We start from the raw sequence: 18,254 nt of genomic DNA, 5'->3' as shown, positions 1-18,254 counted from the left end.
ATGAACGGTTCAGATCTTTGATATCACATTTCGATATTTACGATTAACTGAAATATGAGTCAATGTCATATAGTTTGTAGAAACTTTATAAACATCAAGCAATATTTTCACTAACCGTAAAACTCTGAATATAATATCAACGATCCAAACGTTCATCTTCCTGTATCCTCTAATAGATCAAGTTTTCAAAAAAGAAAATCTTAAAAAACAAAATTTGATGAGAATAATGAAGCGTAAATGTAAACAACAATCAACGGTGAAATTTTTATGTATGATTTATATGATTATAGTGACGAATTTCGAAGTTAAGCTCTTCATGAAAATTGTAAAGCTTGTCATTACAAGCGTTTATATATATTTTTCTATATTTCTTTACACTTCTACATTAATTAAAAAACTATTAAAGACTTTAGGTAAGTGAAAATATCCTTAAAAGAAAATTGCGTTTTTATGTTTTGGATGTAACAATATGGTATGTATATACTTATTTAGTATTATATTTTTCATTTGATTATTTATTAGTTTAAAATATATTTTCCTTAACGGGTAACGGGTAGGGTCATATTACATGTTAATATTATCGGATCAATTTCGGGTCGGGTCATTTTACCTGTTTATTTTAACGGATGTTACACGACACGACCTGTTAAGATATCGGATATGACACGAAAACGACACGAACGCGGAAAACACGTCACGAATGCCTACCTATTTTTAATTCGATTCGAATTATTTGTGGGCTGATCTGATCGACCATTTTGAGGTAAGTTTTGTGTGTTTGTTATCGCGTGTGATTTCGGTTTCGTGTGTTTCCTCGCATAGTTTTTTTGCATGTCTGATGTCGTTTGGTTTTCGATTTCAGAGATTTTTCCCCATTTTTTATTCGATTGGAAATTGGTTTGGACTGATCTAATCCGGCGTTTCCAGGTATGTATTGCATGTTTATCAGTCTATATGGTTTCGATTTTCTGTGTTTGGATTGATAGTTTCTCTAAATGTCTGATGCAAATTGGTTTTCAGTTTCAGGAAACGGTGCCTTTGAAAATTTGGGAGTTTCGATTTCGATTTCCGAAGTTCTCTGTGTTGAAGGTATTTGAATGTGTTTTAATTTAGTTTCCTTTGTTTTGCTTGCACATGGGTTTTATTTTTTATTTTTTATTTTTTATTTTGTTTTGCTTATTTGGAAAGATTTTCTGTCATGTTTTTTCTCTGTGTTTCGGTTGTGGGTGTGTTCATAGTATTTTTCTTTGTAGAATTTCAGGATTTAACACTGGTGGATTTAATCTTTTTGCTTAAAATTGCTGCTGTTGTGATACAATAAAATTTATATTCACAATTTCCAATTTGACAAAATACTTTATTGCCCTGTGTTATTTTTTGTGATAAACATATGAAGACACAAAAACAAGCACACATGCCTTACCCATTTAGATAAGCATTTGTATCCATGTTTACACATCTATCTTAAATGCTGTCTTTCAAAATCCAGTGGTTAATTCCAAGTTTACCATCTAATGTGCTATTAGATACTTTTTTTTCGTGAAATTGGATACTTTGTTTACAACTTAATAATTTGATTGCCCCTTTAGTTGCATAAACTCAGTAAAATTTTGAGGTTGTAGACACTTAACTGCTGAATCTCTACGGTTTCTTTTGTTTTGTCCAATTGTTGTCATAATTTTTGTTTTGTTTATTTACTGATAAATTAGTGGGTCTAAACTCTTAATTGAATTGAGGAAAACAGAGAACTAGCAAAGCTTTGTAGAGAACATGCACCAGTTTCCTATCATCCTATATTTATTCCTTCATTTGGGTAACACAGCTTAATGAAATAAAATTTCAAAAATATGTTAATTTCACGCTTTTGATTCGAGTTTAAAAATAACATTTACATTCACAGTGTATCTTATGCTCAGTGGATAAACAACTGTAAATGAGCTTGACCATGTCAAATTGAATGTTTTAGTGCCCACCACCTATTTGATAAAAGATAGTGTCAAAACTCCTCCAATATGTGTTCAAGCTCTCCCCCTTCTCTTTCTAATTTATATTTGTTGATGCACAAAATCAGCGAAGACTTTGGTACAACAGAAAGTGTCAGGTTTTGTGACCTTCGCTTGGTTGCTTCGGTCACTAGTGAGGATAAGTACGTAAATGAATAGAGACAGAGAAGCAAACACAGGATGTACGTGGTTCACCCAGATTGGCTACGTCCACGGAGTAGAGGAGTTCTTATTAGTAGTGAAGGGCTTACACAAGTACAAAGGATCAAGCTCTCAATTTAGTGAGTTCTTGTGAATGATTTAACACAAATGGCATTAGCCCATATTGTGGGGGAATGACCCCTATTTATAGAAAAACTTGTAGCTTTGTCACATTGACATGTGTCATGTTATGATTGGTTCTTGATGTCGACACGTGCTGCGCTCTGATTGGCTTCTAATCTTGACACGTGTCGAGTAGTGATTGGCCTCCTGGTCGGAGGGGAACTCTTCTGGGTCCTTGACAGTATAGCGTTGGCCGGTGCTCGGTAGTTTCGGGATTGGTCAAGTATGGTACAAACAGTGCTCCCCTAAGTTCCCGAGTGAGGGAAACTCCTCGGTTGGGGACTTGCAAGATCCAATCCCTTGAGTAATCACGAAACTTCTAAGTATCGAAGTGTGGTCTGATCTTCATCTGCCTTTCTCTGGAAGTACCTTTCCTCCATCCGGGAATGGTGTATTTAGCTGATGAAGATGCACAAGGTAATGTATCAATTTCACTTTGAAGCTTACTTGTAGTTTCGGGCTTGGTCAAGTGCGATACAAACCTTATAGTAGGAGTCTCCCAAGTCGCCGAGCTAGGAGATCTGCCGAAAGAGGTGACAGACAAGGTAAGCAGTCAAACTTCCAAGTAAGCAACCCAGGATCAGAGGTTTGACTTCGGCTTCCGGTTGATTGTTCTCCTTCTCCTTGTCTCTCATTCAACTGCCAGGATAAGGAGAAGCAAATGGATAAGAGATGATATGAGATACTTTTGCTTTTGAAGAAGTAACTTTCCACAGGCTTATTCTTGAACTGTACTGGAGGGTTTTCTGGTGCCCTTCAGAGTATAAGGCCGACTCAAAAATTTGAGGGTCAAAACAAGTCCATCAAATCTAGAGTACGTTCGACCTTGATGATATGGGATACTTTTGCTGTTGACGGAATAATGAATGTGGTATGGAAAAGGTGTCGTGCTGTAGTGATCTGTTTCAGCTCACCGTTGAACCTTCTGCTTCAATCTTTTGCATGGCAGAAGTGGTGTGCAACCTTTGCATTTAAATGGTCCTTCAGAACATTCCTTCATAGTGACTCATCCACGCTTGGCAGCTTCAGTGTAAAGAGCCAATATCTGATCAACTGTCATGAGGTATTTGCCGGTGGAATTCGTGACCTTGACAGCAGTTGAGGATGAGTACTCGAGAGCAATGCTAAGTAAGCAACCAGGCAAAGGCTCCAGGCAGTCAGTTCCAAATTGGAGGTTTGATTTCAGGTTCCGACTGACTGCTCTCTTTCTCCTTGTCCTGCAGGTGTGGACAAGGACAAAGACAAAGACAGGGAGAAAGCATGATATGGGATACTCTTGCTTTCGACCCTGATGATATGAGATACTCTTGTTCTTGGTGTGGCTTATTTGCTGAGGTATTATCGGGGGGAAATAAAGCTAAGTATTTCGAGAGGTTATGTTGAGGGTGCCTTTTCGAACGCGAGAAAGGGTTGAGCATTTTTGCAGGTTTGCCTGTCCGTTGAGGAGGGAGGTCAATGTATATAGGTATTTCCCAATAACAAGTAGTAATGCTATTCCTTTACCCCTCTGGTCACAGCAATGTAGTGGGAGCTGCCAGCTTCACGTGTTTTAATTTTGTCAGAGCACTTTGAAAAAGTGGTATGTGGTATCTGGAAAGCTGATGTTACGTGTGAAGATTACAGACAAGCTTTATCTAAGGAAATCTGGCTCTCGAAGTTCTGAGAGTTGTGCCTCTTCGGTTTTCGAACAAGCAATCCCATCGAGGATCTGACTCTCGAGATTCGGAAAGCGGTGCTACTCCGGTTTTTGAGAAAGTAATTATGTTGGGAGTCTTTTCTCGAATGTGAGTAAAGGTTGGACGTTCTTGCCAACCTGTCTTGCCGCAAAACACGGAGGTCGACACACATAGGGACTTTCCAGTTGTCAAGCAGTGGTGCTGTTTCTTTACCCTTATGGGTAATAGTAGGGTAGCTGGAACTTCGAAATTCTCGTGCCTAAACTTTGTCAGAGATCTTTGACAAAGTTATATGTGGTACCCGAGGAGTTGATGGTGCATATGGAGAGCGGTGATTGAACAGTAAGATTCACGTGCTTTCTACTTCACCAGAAATCTTCGACAAATTGCCCGTAATTTCCGCAAAGCTGAGTGTGCATGTGACAGGTGCTGACGAGGCTGAAAAAGCAGGTGCTTCTTCGATTTCTGAGATCGGCCCTCGTGGTCTCTGAGCAGCCCAGCTTTTGAGAAAGCAAACGCCTCTTCGATTTCTGAAGCTCCGTCGAGTGCAGATTTTTATAGAGGCTGGCATTAAGTTCCACAGCACACTTGAATCTCTACCAGTAGAAGCTCATTTCTTGCACTTCTAAGATCTTGATTTGTCTGACCTTTTCCCTCTTCAACACATTTGAAAATGTCTGGACCCTCCGACCGTCGTTTTGACTTGAACCTTGGAGAAGAGACAGCCACGCCTTCTCCAGACAACATATGGCGCCCATCCTTCATATCCCCTACTGGTCCTCTTACCGTTGGGGATTCTGTGATGAAGAATGATATGACCGCTGCAGTGGTGGCCAGGAACCTTCTCACTCCCAAAGATAACAGACTACTTTCCAAACGGTCTGATGAGTTGGCTGTTAAGGACTCTCTGGCTCTTAGTGTTCAGTGTGCAGGTTCTGTGTCTAATATGGCCCAACGCCTATTTGCTAGAACCCGCCAAGTTGAATCATTGGCTGCTGAAGTGATGAGTCTCAAACAGGAGATTAGAGGGCTCAAGCATGAGAATAAGCAGTTGCACCGGCTCGCCCATGACTATGCTACAAACATGAAGAGGAAGCTTGACCAGATGAAGGAATCTGATGGTAAGGTTTTACTTGATCATCAGCGGTTTGTGGGTTTGTTCCAAAGACATTTATTGCCTTCGTCTTCTGGGGATGTACCTGGTAATGAAGCTTCAAATGATGAACCTCCAATGCCTCCTCCTTCTGGGGTTTTGTCAAGTACTGAGGCTCCGGATAACCACCCTCCGGTGCTTTCTCTTTCTGGGGCTCTACCGACTGCTGAGACTTCCCCTAAGCAACCTTTGTGAAGGCTCCCTTTTGTTTGTTTATTTTGACTCATGTATATGTACATATTTGTGGCTTATCGAAAATATTAATAAATAAGCTTTGCTTCATTTCAACATATTGTGTTAAATACACCAAAGCCTTCTTCATAAAGTTCTTTGAATTTTTGCTTTTGTTGAAACCTGTATTGTTGAAGCTTTGTGAGTGAAGCATGTAGTTTGAGGTAGTGTTCCCTTAATTTGTGAGACTGCCGAGTATCAAGGTGCAGTAGCATATGGTGGGAGTCCCCCAAGTCTTCAGGCGAAGAGAGTTGCCGAATGAGGTGTCTAGCTAGTAGTCAATGTCATGAGTAGGAAAACTTCACTTGTTTCTTTTCGAAGTGGTAACCCAGGGCTCTTTCTTCATATATTGTTTTTTTTTTGTTATGAAGATGTGTTAGGCCCAAAGAAGTGGAGGCCTAGGCCCTTTTTTTTTTTTTTACTCCCTCCCTTTTTCTTTGGAATGTTTGTACAGATATCTATAATGTGGCCTTTGTCATGATTTTGGAGGATGGGTGTATTCGAATCCAATGAGGGGTAGGGTATGACTCATTATCATGTGCCATGATTTTGTCTTCCTTTAGCTTTTCTTTTGCTTTGCTTTACCATTTTTGCTTTCCTTTAGTCTGCCTTTAGAGTTTCTTCAATATAATACCATTTTCTGTGGCTCAGATCGCAAAACCATCTTCATGAAAGTTGTTCCTTAGCTCGTGAACTACAACATATCCGAATTGGAGATCCATCGGAGCAGTACAACTCCAGAAATTCAGGTACGATGAGTGATTGTTCGTCATTTGTATATCAACGCGTCAGACTTGTTGTGAGCTTCAAAAACTCCCTTTTCTCTTGCTCATATCAACATACTTTCTTCATCGAAGTTGTTCCTTAACTTGTGAACTACAACATATCCAAAATTGAGATCCCTCGGAGCTGTATAACTCAAGAAATTCAGGTATGATGAATGACTGGTTATTATTTTTCTGTCAACCCGTCAGATTTGTTGTGAGCTTCGAAACTCCATTTTCTATTGTTCAGATCAGCATGCTTTCTTCATTAAAGTTGTTCCTCATCGTCTCTTTCATAACATATCAAAAATTCAGAATGAACTAATGGTTAAATATTTCCAGATCTTCGAAACATCACAGCAGCTTCGAAATCTGCAAGAATCCGACTGTCATGTTTGGAGCTTCAACACTTTAATTTCCGTCGCTCAAACAGAAATGGTTCCTTCTTGAAAGTTGTTCATATGCTCAAAAACTATAGGGTGTCCAAAATTCAGCTCCATTGGAGAAGAGCAGAGGTTGCAGAAATTTGATTGATGAAAGGAGGCGGAAGAGGGAGAGAGAGAAAAAAGTCTCTTGGGTTGGATTTCTATTTTGGGGCAGATTCCAATTTTTGTAGCACCTGCATTATTGATGAATTGTTTGTACTTTTGTCCATTAAGAAACCTGGGACTTTGGCTTGTTGTTGGATCTATTATAATATGTTTGGGAACGTATATAAGTGAATAAATAAGAAGGAAGATTTTGGGCCCTTGTGGGTGTAAAACAAAAAATGTTTATGTTTACCCAAGTGTTTTTGTACAAGTTCAAGGGCATCTTGGGTTTTGTGAACAAAATTTGGTTATTTGGAGCAAGGTTTTGTGTTGAAGCTTTGTAGGTGAAGCTTTGGTGTTGAAGCTTTCTAGGTGAAGCTTTGATGGTGAAGCTTTGTAGATGAAGCTTTGTAGATGAAGCTTTCTAGGTGAAGCTTTTTTAGGTGAAGCTTTGTAGGTGAAGCTTTTTTAAGTGAAGCTTTCCGGGTGAAGTTTTTTGGGTGAAGCTTTGTGGGTGAAGCTTTTTAGGTGAAGCTTTGTGGGTGAAGCTTTTTGGGTGAAACTTTTTGGATGAAGCTTTTTGGGTGAAGTTTTGTGAGTGAAGCTTTTTAGGTGAAGCTTTGTGGGTGAAGCTTTTTGGGTGAAACTTTTTGGATGAAGCTTTTTGGGTGAAACTTTTTGGATGAAGCTTTTTGGGTGAAGTTTTGGAGGTGAAGCTTTTCGGGTGAAGCTTTTTGGATGAAGCTGTTTTTTTTTTTTTTTTTTTTTTTTGGCGCTTGACACGGTCTTCATTTGCTTGTTTTGTAGTGACTGTGGAAGACGGATTGCTTTCTGATTGAGAAGGGTTCCGGCATCGCTTTGCACCATCTTCATGTGGGTAATATAGGAACTTCCTTATGTTTTGATCATGCATGTAGTGATAGAATTTGTTTCTTCTTATTGTAGATGTCAGAGCCTGGAAGTTCTAGTGATGAGGGCTCTTCTAGCTTTAGCTCTAAGTCTGAGTCTGCAATGTCGGAGTCTTCAGGGTCTTTGTTAGAGTCTTGTACTAGAGAAACATTAGATGATCTTCCCAACCGTCAAACTTTAGCTATTGCTAGTTCTTCCTCCATGGCGTTGGGTGAGGGGGTTGTTTTTGATGCCATACCCATAGTTCGCTCTGAGTTCACAGCAGACCATCTAAAGAATAACTTGTTAAATAATGAGAAGCAGGTTGAGGCGTTAAGGCAGTCATGTAATATCCCTCGTAGTGTAGGGATACGTTTGGTACATGATGAAGAATGGCCTTCTGAGCCTCCCCAGGGTCATGTTATGTTCTACACCCAGATATTACTGACTTTAGGGGTGAGACTACCTTTACATCCGTGGTTGCAAAAGATGTTATCTTTGATCGGATATGCACCTGGGCAACTCAATCCTGGTTTCTAGGATACTTTGATTGGATTTTATATCATTTGGATGGAGTGTGGGTTGTGTGAGCCTTCCTTCCATCAGTGGCGTTACTGTTACAAGATGCGCCCAGCAAAATCATGCACTGGTTATGCCGAGTGTGCATGTCGGAGTGAGAGAGAGCGTATTGTGTATGGTAAGAAAAAGGCATACTACACATGGAAAAACCGTTGGTGCTTTCTGTATAATGATTGGGAGTATGATAAGGGTGTCACGCCTGAGCGACGTGTGCTTACTCACTTCCAGACTGTAGGTTGTAACGTATCAACCGTTCGTACTATTTGCTATTTGTTGTGGTCTTTTCTTGCTTCTAACACTTTGCTTCATGTAGTGACGCGGGGCACCATCCAACTGTTTGGGCAGGAGCTATCTGACATAGAGAAGGTGTTGAGGGTGCCCAAAGAGGATAGACACTTAAGCAAGCTACGACCCTTATTTCGTCGGTACGGTTTCCAACCCTTAGTTTCCGAGAGCCAGGGACGATCGAGTAAGTTGTATCCTTCATGTAAACTTAGCTCAATTCCTTACTTTATTTGGAAAGTTGTATTTCTTATTTTGATTTTCCTTATGCAGTGGAGAAGGTAAGCAAGAAAACAGGGACTAGCACCAATAAAAGGAAAGCACCAGTGTTAGTTCCTTCGGAAGACATCCTACCGCATAAGAAAATTCATAAGTTCCGAGGGGAACCATCCGTTAGACCTAAGTCCCAAGATGGGGTCCTTAAGGGGCCTGCCTTTAGGAAGACTGGAGTTGAGGCCGTTGAAAATGCTGCTGCCGTAGTTGCAGGAGAAGGGAGCCGACTGTTGCCTTCTCCTCTTACTATGGAGCACACTGTCCAGGAAAGTGATCCTGGTTCCCGCCATGAGGGGAAAGGCAAGGAAAGAGCTGGCAGTGTCCCGTGGAAGGACTTGAGGGTTGCCACGCGGCCAAAGGATTTTGGGGATATCAACAATTGCTTGGCAGGGCGTCGATTCGCCTTTGATGAGCTCGGAGAGCCCTTAGCTAAGGATGAATCGGATTGCGACCGGATGTTGAAGCTGTCTTCATATGTGAGTGTTACTTTGTCATTTCCTTACTTTTTCCTCTTTATTATCATTATTTAGGTAGTGATGATCGTCTTGCCATGCAGGTCATGGCCGAGTATCACGACAGACTGCAAGAGGTTGAGCGGTACAAGGCAAAACTGAAGGAGAATAAGCAGCTTGTGGACGAGGCCCGAAGGAATAAGGGACTTTTGACTCAGGCTCTCCAATTGAAGGACGAAACCATGGAGAGCTTGAAAAGGCGAAATGGTGAGAACCTAAGGCTTAAGAAATTGCTTGAGGCAACTAAAAAACAGTTGGAGGTGGCTACCTTGGAGGTATCCAAGGTTAGGGGAGAATTGGATGGTGCCTTAGTTGAGATTTCTGAACTGGAGAAGAGCATTCCAACTGAAATGGAGGCTGCTGTGCAAGAATACTTAAGTTCTTCGACCTTTCATCTTGCTATTAAACCCTACTGTGCTCAAGAAGCTCGCTTTGAAAAAAGGAAATGGATGGCCGTCCTTGATCGTTATGATGATGGGAGCATTCTTCGAAAATACAACGAAGATATAGATGAGCATCATCGAAAGGGCGAGACATTTGTCCTTGTTGTTGATCCTAGCAGCGAAGATGAGTCTGATAATGAAGGTAGTGCTGATGCACAGACTCAGCATGGTGAAGAGGATCTTGGGGATGCAGAGGATGATGGTAGGACGCAGAGTGATACTGCCAGGGGTTCGGCTTCAGATGAGAATGAATAGCAGTGTATTTACTATCTGCATGTATTCTGGATGTAGTAGTCTGATGTGTGTATAACATGTGCCCATGTTATAAGCTTGAGAGTTTTGGATTTTAGGTGTTTATGAGTGTTTGCACTATTATTAATGCATGTTTGGCTATGTATGAATAGATCTATTGTTTGGATATAAGCCATTGTTTGGTTGTTCCTTTCTTTGTATAGTCTTGTCGACACATACTTAGATTTTGTTTCGTGTTGGATATATCTGCTTTGAGGTTTCAACACTTGAGTGTTCCATTGCTAGGAATGTAAAAGAGTGAGGGCTGAGTTGGCTAAATTACCTCTTTATTGAATTCATTGCCAAATGGCCTTCATTACATAGGATGCCGAACAGCTATAGCTCAACACTTGTACATCGTGAGTCTATTTGTAGTAGTACTTCAAGTGATCAGCGTTCCATGGATGGCCAAGGGTCTTGCCATCGGAGCTTCTAAGTGTGTAAGAGCCAGGGCGACTGATGCCAATGACTTCATACGGTCCATCCCAGTTTGGACTAAGTGTGCCTTCACTCGGGACTCTGTCGCAGAGTAATCTTTTCTTTAAGACCCAGTCTCCTATTTTGAAAGAACGAGGCTTGACCCTAGAGTCATAATAGTTGGAGATGCGCTGCTTGTAGGCGACATTCCTCAAGTGAGCTTGGTTTCTGTGTTCCTCGACTAAATCCAAGTTGAGGGTGAGTTGTTTGTCATTTTCACTTTGAATGTAGTTCTGGACTCGGAATGTTGCTTGCTCGAGCTCAACAGGGACAACCGCCTCTGTGCCAAAGGCAAGTGAGAATGAAGTTTCTCCTGTTGAAGTCCGATATGAAGTGCGATATGACCAAAGAACTTGGGGTACAAATTCTGGCCAACAGCCTTTAGCTTTGTCCAAGCTGGTTTTCAAAGTGCGCTTCATTATTTTGTTGATGGCCTCAACTTGTCCATTAGACTGGGGATGAGCTGGAGAGGCAAAGCATAAGTTGATGTTGAACTTAGAGCAGAACAACCTGAACTTCTTGTTGTCAAACTGTCGCCCATTGTCAGTGACTATCGCATTGGGAATGCCGAATCTACAAAGGATGTTCTTCCACACGAAGTCTTCTATCTTTACCTCAGTAATGGTTGCCAAGGGTTCTACTTCGGCCCACTTTGTGAAGTAGTCCACTGCAACGACTGCGTAACAGACTTTGCCCTTCCCTGCCGGCATTGGGCCGATCAAATCAAGTCCCCACTGGGCGAAGGGCCAAGGGCTGATCATAGGAGTAAGAGGCTCTGGAGGGGAATGAGGAATAGTCGCATATCGTTGACATTTGTCACATGAGCGGGATACTTTGATGGCATCCTGGTGGAGTGTTGGCCAGTAATATCCTTGGCGAAAAGTCTTGTGTGCTAGGGACCGAGATCCAGCATGATCTCCACAGACTCCCTCATGTATTTCCCGAAGGACGATTTCCGCCTCGGCAGGCGTAAGACACCTTAAGTATGGCAGGCTAAAACCTCGCTTATAGAGTTGATCATTGATGATCAGGTAGCGGGTAGACTTGTATCGAATTTGCTTAGCCTGGACTTTATCATTTGGGAGGGTGCCATGAGCAAGGAAATTATAGATCGGGGTGATCCAACTATCCCCCTGTTGTAAGTTGCATACTTCTGCGGCCATGGTGCTTGGTGTTGCCAACAGTTCGACATGAATTTTTCTTCCAATCTTGTCTTCCACAGCTGAGGCGAGGCGAGCCAGGGCGTCTGCATGACTGTTTGCCGCTCGAGGAACTTGGGTGATCTGGTAGTGGAAGTGCTTGAGCAAAAGTTGTGTTTGCGCAAGATATGCTGCCATGGAGCTGTCCTTAGCATCAAAGTTGTTGGTAACCTGGTTGACCACTAATTGGGAGTCACTGAAAATATTAATTTGTTTAACCCCGAGGTGTTTGGCCAAACGTAATCCTGCTAGAAGGGCTTCATACTCGGCCTCATTGTTTGATGCCTTGAATTTGAAACGAAGAGCATACTCCATTGCTACTTTGTCGGGCGTAGTCAAGACTAGTCCCGCTCCACAGCCCTGTTGGTTGGATGAGCCATCAACATACAAACTCCATGCTGAGGTCGTTGATTCTACCTTCTGAGCTTCCGATGGTAATGAAGCTACTGCTTCAGGTGTAGAAGCAATGTCAACAGGATATGTGAAGTCGGCGATGAAATCTGCTACTGCTTGGCCTTTTTCGGCTGGTTTTGGTTGGTAGGAGATGTCAAACTCACCCAATGCTATCGCCCATTTGATCATTCGTCCAGACGTGTCAGGACTCTGGAGTATCTGTCGAAGAGGGTGATTGGTAAGCACGATGATGGCGTGTGCTTGGAAATAAGGGCGAAGTTTCCGAGCAGACATGGCCAATGCTAGAGCTAATTTCTCAATGTTGGAGTATCGTGTCTCCGCATCTTGTAGGGCCTTGCTAGCGTAGTAGACGGGCCGTTCGACACCACTGTCCATTCGAATAAGAACAGAACTGACTGCTGAAGCCGAAACCGATAGATAGATGATGAGAGTGTCACCAACTTCTGGTTTGGAGAGCAGAGGGGCTTTACTCATGTACTCTTTGAGGTTCCTGAATGCCTTGGCACATTCCTCCGTCCATGTAATGTACTTCTTATTTCCCTTGAGTGCTTTGAAGAAAGGAGCACATCTGTCTGTGGCCTTAGAGATGAATCTGGTTAAGGCTGCCACCTTGCCAGTAAGGCTTTGGATGTCTTTTGAAGTTATTGGCTCATTCATGTCGAGGATTGCTTTGATCTTTTCAGGGTTAGCTTCAATGCCTCGTTGGCTAATCATGAAGCCTAAGAATTTGCCAGAGCCCACGCCGAAGGCACATTTGTTGGGGTTCAACCTCATTCGATACCTCTTTAGAATGGTGAAAATTTCAGATAGGTTGGTGATGTGTTGGTCAACATGTTTGCTTTTGACTAGCATATCATCAACGTAAACTTCCATGTTCTTCCCAATTTGTTCGGCGAACATTGAATTGACCAGTCTCTGATAAGTTGCTCCTGCATTCTTTAGGCCGAAAGGCATGACTTTATAGCAATATAGTCCCCTGTCAGTAGTGAAGGCCGTGTGTTCTTGGTCTGAGGGGTTCATGAGGATTTGGTTGTATCCTGAATAAGCGTCCATAAAGCTCAAGAGCTCACACCCTGCCGTAGAGTCTATAAGCCTGTCAATAAGAGGAAGAGGGAAACTATCTTTCGGACACCCTTTGTTTAGGTCGGTGTAGTCAACACACATCCTCCACAAGACCTTTTGAAGCGAAAGACTTTCTTTGGTCGGATTTTTCCTAACAAGGACCACATTTGCTACCCATGTCGGGTAATTGACTTCGCGGACAAAGCCTATGCCTTTGAGTTTTTCAACTTCTGCTTTCATTGCCTCGTATCGTTCAGCGTCATAAGATCTTCGCTTCTGTCTCACCGGCTTGATCTTGGGGTCAATACTCAAACGATGACATATGACATCGGGAGAGATGCCTGGCATGTCCTCGTATGACCAGGCGAAGACTTCAGTGTTCTCTTTCAAAAAAGATATCAATGCTAACCGAAGGGGTGGTGACAATGTGGTGCCAATATTCACCATGCGGTCTGGATGATCTCTTGAGATAGGTACCTTCTCCAACTCTTCAGCAGGTTGGGCTTGCTGGGTGAAAGAGTCATCTCGAGGATCATCGGGTTGATTGTTGCTATCAGGAAGATCCAAGTTCGCTTCATCTAGGCTGGTCTTTGTGACTTGGTCATGTACAGACAGGGTTTCCTTGGGTCCGGGCAAGTGTTGTTGCTTAACTGAAGTGTTGTAACATGATCGTGCACTAAGCTGATCTCCTCTGATGTAGCCGTTGCCATAGGGGGTTGGAAATTTCATCAACAGCATATGCGTGGATACCATAGCCTTGAGATCATTGATGCCTGTGCGCCCAAAGATGACATTGTATGCCGTTGGGCAGTCAACCACTAGGAAGTTAGTGGTAATGGTAGCCGTGTAAGGGCCTGTACCAATAGTAAAGGGTAAATGTATGATCCCTAAGGGTTGCACGATATCACCGGAGAAGCTTATCAGAGGAGAAATCGAGCGATCGAGCAAGTGTTCAGCTACACTGAGTGCCCTGAAAGCTTCGGCAAACATGATATTGACCAAAGCCCCTGTGTCTACGAGGATTCGTCGAACATCAAAGTTGGCTATGTGAGCCTCCACGATCAATGGGTCGTTATGAGGGTAGATGATGCCTCTTTCTTCCTCTGGGTAGAAACATATCGGATCCCAGTTAGGCTTTTGATACTTCCCTCCCCTGATGTCTTCCACGTGAAACACTCGGTGACCAGGCCTCAGAATTCGTTCACTGTTTTTCATGGCCCTATTGGAAGATTCAGATATGGGTGTGCCGCCGCTTATGGAATATATGACATTCACCTGGCGTTGGTTACGGTTATCCCTTTGAGGATGAAGAAGGAATTGATCAATTTTTCCTTCTCGTGCCAAAGCTTCAATACGATCACGGAGGATGATACATTTCTCGCTATCATGGCCGTTATGCTCATGGTAGCAACAAAACATGCCCGCGTTATTCGGGGGCGTGTAATCTGGGTGCCTCGGCTTTGGCTTTGGTATCAGGTGAGCTATGCTGGGGTAAATGGCCGCGCATGTGGCATTCAAAGGCGTGTATGTCTCATACCTTGGGGTAGGGGGTATCTTGACGCGGGTTTGACCCACTGCATTGACTGCCTGGGGGCGAGCGTTATTGTGGCGATACCCTTGGTTATCGGGATAGTGTCCCTTACTCTTTTTACTGGAAGGAGAGTGGTGAGGATGGAAATCCTTCCTCTTGCCTTGAAATTGATATGTCTGTTGATTCGGTGAAGCATTATGCAAGGCATGGGGAGGTGCCACTGCTGTTTGGAAAGTCGAGGTCTTCTCATTTAGGTGAGTCTGGCTTCCACCTCCCACTTGTTGATAAAGGATGGTTGTAGGGGGTTTCTCCTGATATGTCTTTGCCTCGGCGGAGGCATGGTTATAAGCATGCGCCATCACCTCAGAGTAAGTCTTCCAAGTATTGGCATTGATCATGTATTTAAAGAAACAATCACGTAGGCCTGCTGTGAAGGCTTTGAGGGCAGTCTTGTCGTCTGCCTCGGCACACCGGGAGTATTCATGGCTGAAGCGGCCAGCATACATACGTAATGACTCGTCTGGCTTCTGGCGGATAGTGTACAAGTCATCTGCAGAGTGCAAGCGATCGGTTTGGAAAATGTGTTGGGAAACAAATAGTTTCCTCAATTCCTCAAATGAGTCTACCGTCTCAGGTGTAAGACGACAATACCAATTTAGAGCTCCACCAGAGAGGGTGGATGGGAAGAGAAGACATCGCTCTTCGTCGGTGTGCATCCGGTATGCCATGGTGGACTCAAAGAGGTTAAGGTGCTCAATCGGGTCCTCTTTTCCAGTATAAAGTTGCAAGCCAAGCTTTTGCTTTGTCTTTGCTTGAAGGGGGGTGTTGAGGATCCTCCTTGTAAGAGGGCCAGGCCTGGGTTGGTTCCAGTCAGGTATTTCAGCCTGACGTTCAGCCTTCAACTTGTTTACTTCCTCAAGAAGTTGTAGGACAAGGGGGTCCTGAGCGGAGTTATGTGTCACTGGAGCTTTCTTTCGTAAATCTCCATCTCCTATTGGAATTAGGAAGGTTTGATCAAGGGCATGTGATTTTTCCCTGGACTCGCTGTACTGGCTTCCAGGGTATGTCTGTCGGAACACCTCTGAGTCCCCTGTACCCTCATGTCTCTCTAGGACTTGTTGCCCCTTCCCCAAATTGGTGGCCGGCTTGGGCCGTGGCAGGGGACCGAGTCTCTCAGAAATCCTTGGGTCATTAATCTTTGAGCTTATATGGATGGAATTCTCTCGACGTTGCTTCAGGAAATCCCGACAATCGCGAAAGACGGCTTTCGATCCTTCTGCCCCTTCAGCAAAGAGGTGTCTCCTTCCACTTCTCATGGTTCGGGTCGAAGCAACTGGGTTAAGAGAAGCCTCATGTTGATTATCAAGTCGAGGGGTAATCTGTTCCCTATCAGGGATATCTATGTCGAATGCATGTGACCTTCCATGTTGGAGGGCACCCAGTTGATGGTTGACTTCCACGGGGGCAACAAGCTCGCGTGTCTGAGCTTGCCTAGCTTCGTGGAGTGTCTCGAAGAGCTTCTCATATTGCTCCTGGAGGACCTCATTCCTCATTGCTATCTTGTTGTTATGAGCTTCCAATTCATCGACTTTAGCTTGAAGAAGAACTCGTTTTCCTTCCTTCTTTCGTTGTTTCGCACTATGTGCAAGGGGGGTGTCATTCTGTGTGCTGTGGCTTCCTTCGCTTCCCATGCTGGAGAGGGATGCCTGATCAAAAGAAAGTGTACGAACGATAGAAACCAGCTTGACACAGCTGAAGAGAGTAGGAATAAGTGTCGCTTCCCACAGACGGCGCCAAATGTTGATGCACAAAATCAGCGAAGACTTTGGTACAACAGAAAGTGTCAGGTTTTGTGACCTTCACTTGGTTGCTTCGGTCACTAGTGAGGATAAGTACGTAAATGAATAGAGACAGAGAAGCAAACACAGGATGTACGTGGTTCACCCAGATTGGCTACGTCCACGGAGTAGAGGAGTTCTTATTAGTAGTGAAGGGCTTACACAAGTACAAAGGATCAAGCTCTCAATTTAGTGAGTTCTTGTGAATGATTTAACACAAATGGCATTAGCCCATATTGTGGGGGAATGACCCCTATTTATAGAAAAACTTGTAGCTTTGTCACATTGACATGTGTCATGTTATGATTGGTTCTTGATGTCGACACGTGCTGCGCTCTGATTGGCTTCTAATCTTGACACGTGTCGAGTAGTGATTGGCCTCCTGGTCAGAGGGGAACTCTTCTGGGTCCTTGACAGTATAGCGTTGGCCGGTGCTCGGTAGTTTCGGGATTGGTCAAGTATGGTACAAACAATATTGTTTCCATACACTGAAACCATAACACTAAATTCCCAATTTCTTGCCCACAATGATGTGTCTTATATCTCATCGAAAAGCTCTCAAGTCCACCGCACTGTCCAACTTTTTTGCCCACTTCAGGTACTGCTTTTAGCATCAAAATCCTATGTATGTCTAACCTTTCTTCGCATTTTCCGTTGTTTTAGTGAAATGATGTGCATGAATTAATACAACATAAACTTACATGGTTTTTGAATTCAACCATTGAGGTTTCTAACTGGGTTTTGATTGTTTCATTGAACTTTTATACGTTTCAAATGTTTAAACATTGACGCTTCTAGCTGAATTTTCATTGTTTGGTTAAACTTTTATGCTTCATGGTGCCTCTGAAATATAAGTTCACCATTGGTACATAATTAAGATTTGATTTTGATATCATTCAGGTTTGATTCGTTCAACGCTCTTGATTGTTTTTTTCAAGCCAACTACTACATTTTCCAAAAAATTTACAAAGAACAACCAAGCTGGATTACAACAGCCAGATTCCGTCATATTATATCACTATTGGTATTGCAGCTGCCCACCTTACAGAAATTACAAGGTTTGCTCCACTTTATACTTCTTTGATACATTTCATTCAAATTCGTATATTTCGGTAAGAAACAAACTTTTATCTATTCCTTGAGTTAGGCAGAGTTGTAAATATAACTTTCTACATGTTGTATGCCGTTTAAAAGTCCGCAGCATCGCGTGGGCACCTTTGCTAGTATACCCAAAAACCCAACACACATGACATGTTTTCAAGGTTATTTCGGATATTTCAACTTCCCACTTGTTCCACTTCAAGATTATTTTGGACATTTCAAGGCTATTTTGAATATTTCAACTCCCCTTTTAATAAATGGACATGGTTGACCATGTTGAATCCTCAAAGTTTGTAATTAGTTCAACTTCATGTTAGTGAGTCTAATGTACTTTTTATTAGTTCACCGAAAAGAAGGAAAAGTCAAAAGTTCAAAATCAATTTAGTCCCCCACACACATGACATGTTTTCAAGGTTATTTCGGATATTTCAACTTCCCACTCGTTCACTTCAAGATTATTTTTGACATTTCAAGGCTATTTCGAATATTTCAACACCCTTTTTAATAAATGGACATGGTTGACCACGTTGAATCCTCAAAGTTTGTAATTAGTTAAACTTCATGTTAGTGAGTGTAATGTACTTTTTATTAGTTCACCAAAGGAAAAAAAAGTCAAAAGTTCAAAATCAATTTAGTCCCCTGCTCCCCCCCCCCAACACACCAAACTCCTAGTGTGCGTATAT

The 18,254-nt window shown here is 42.7% G+C and overlaps 1 protein-coding gene and 2 long non-coding RNA genes across 3 annotated transcripts; all 3 read left to right on the top strand.

Moving 5' to 3' along the window:
• Nucleotides 1-756: 756 nt before the first annotated feature.
• LOC103421786 (uncharacterized) lies at nt 757-17,646 on the top strand. The gene is made up of 3 exons (XR_011579757.1): nt 757-927; nt 1,021-1,089; nt 17,371-17,646. It is a non-coding gene; the product is annotated as an uncharacterized lncRNA (long non-coding RNA).
• On the top strand, nt 5,819-6,899 carry LOC139195118 (uncharacterized). Its single transcript, XR_011579756.1, has 3 exons — nt 5,819-5,908; nt 6,039-6,318; nt 6,494-6,899. It is a non-coding gene; the product is annotated as an uncharacterized lncRNA (long non-coding RNA).
• LOC139195117 (uncharacterized) lies at nt 7,527-9,375 on the top strand. Its single transcript, XM_070820314.1, has 3 exons — nt 7,527-7,554; nt 8,462-8,617; nt 8,704-9,375. Coding segments are annotated over exons 2-3 (531 nt in total). The 5' UTR covers nt 7,527-7,554; nt 8,462-8,616; the 3' UTR covers nt 9,234-9,375.
• Nucleotides 17,647-18,254: the final 608 nt, after the last annotated feature.

This window comes from Malus domestica, chromosome 04 (genome assembly GCF_042453785.1).
Source record: "Malus domestica chromosome 04, GDT2T_hap1".
Classification (NCBI taxonomy): domain Eukaryota; kingdom Viridiplantae; phylum Streptophyta; class Magnoliopsida; order Rosales; family Rosaceae; genus Malus; species Malus domestica.
This window is presented reverse-complemented; position numbering and strand designations above follow the sequence as displayed.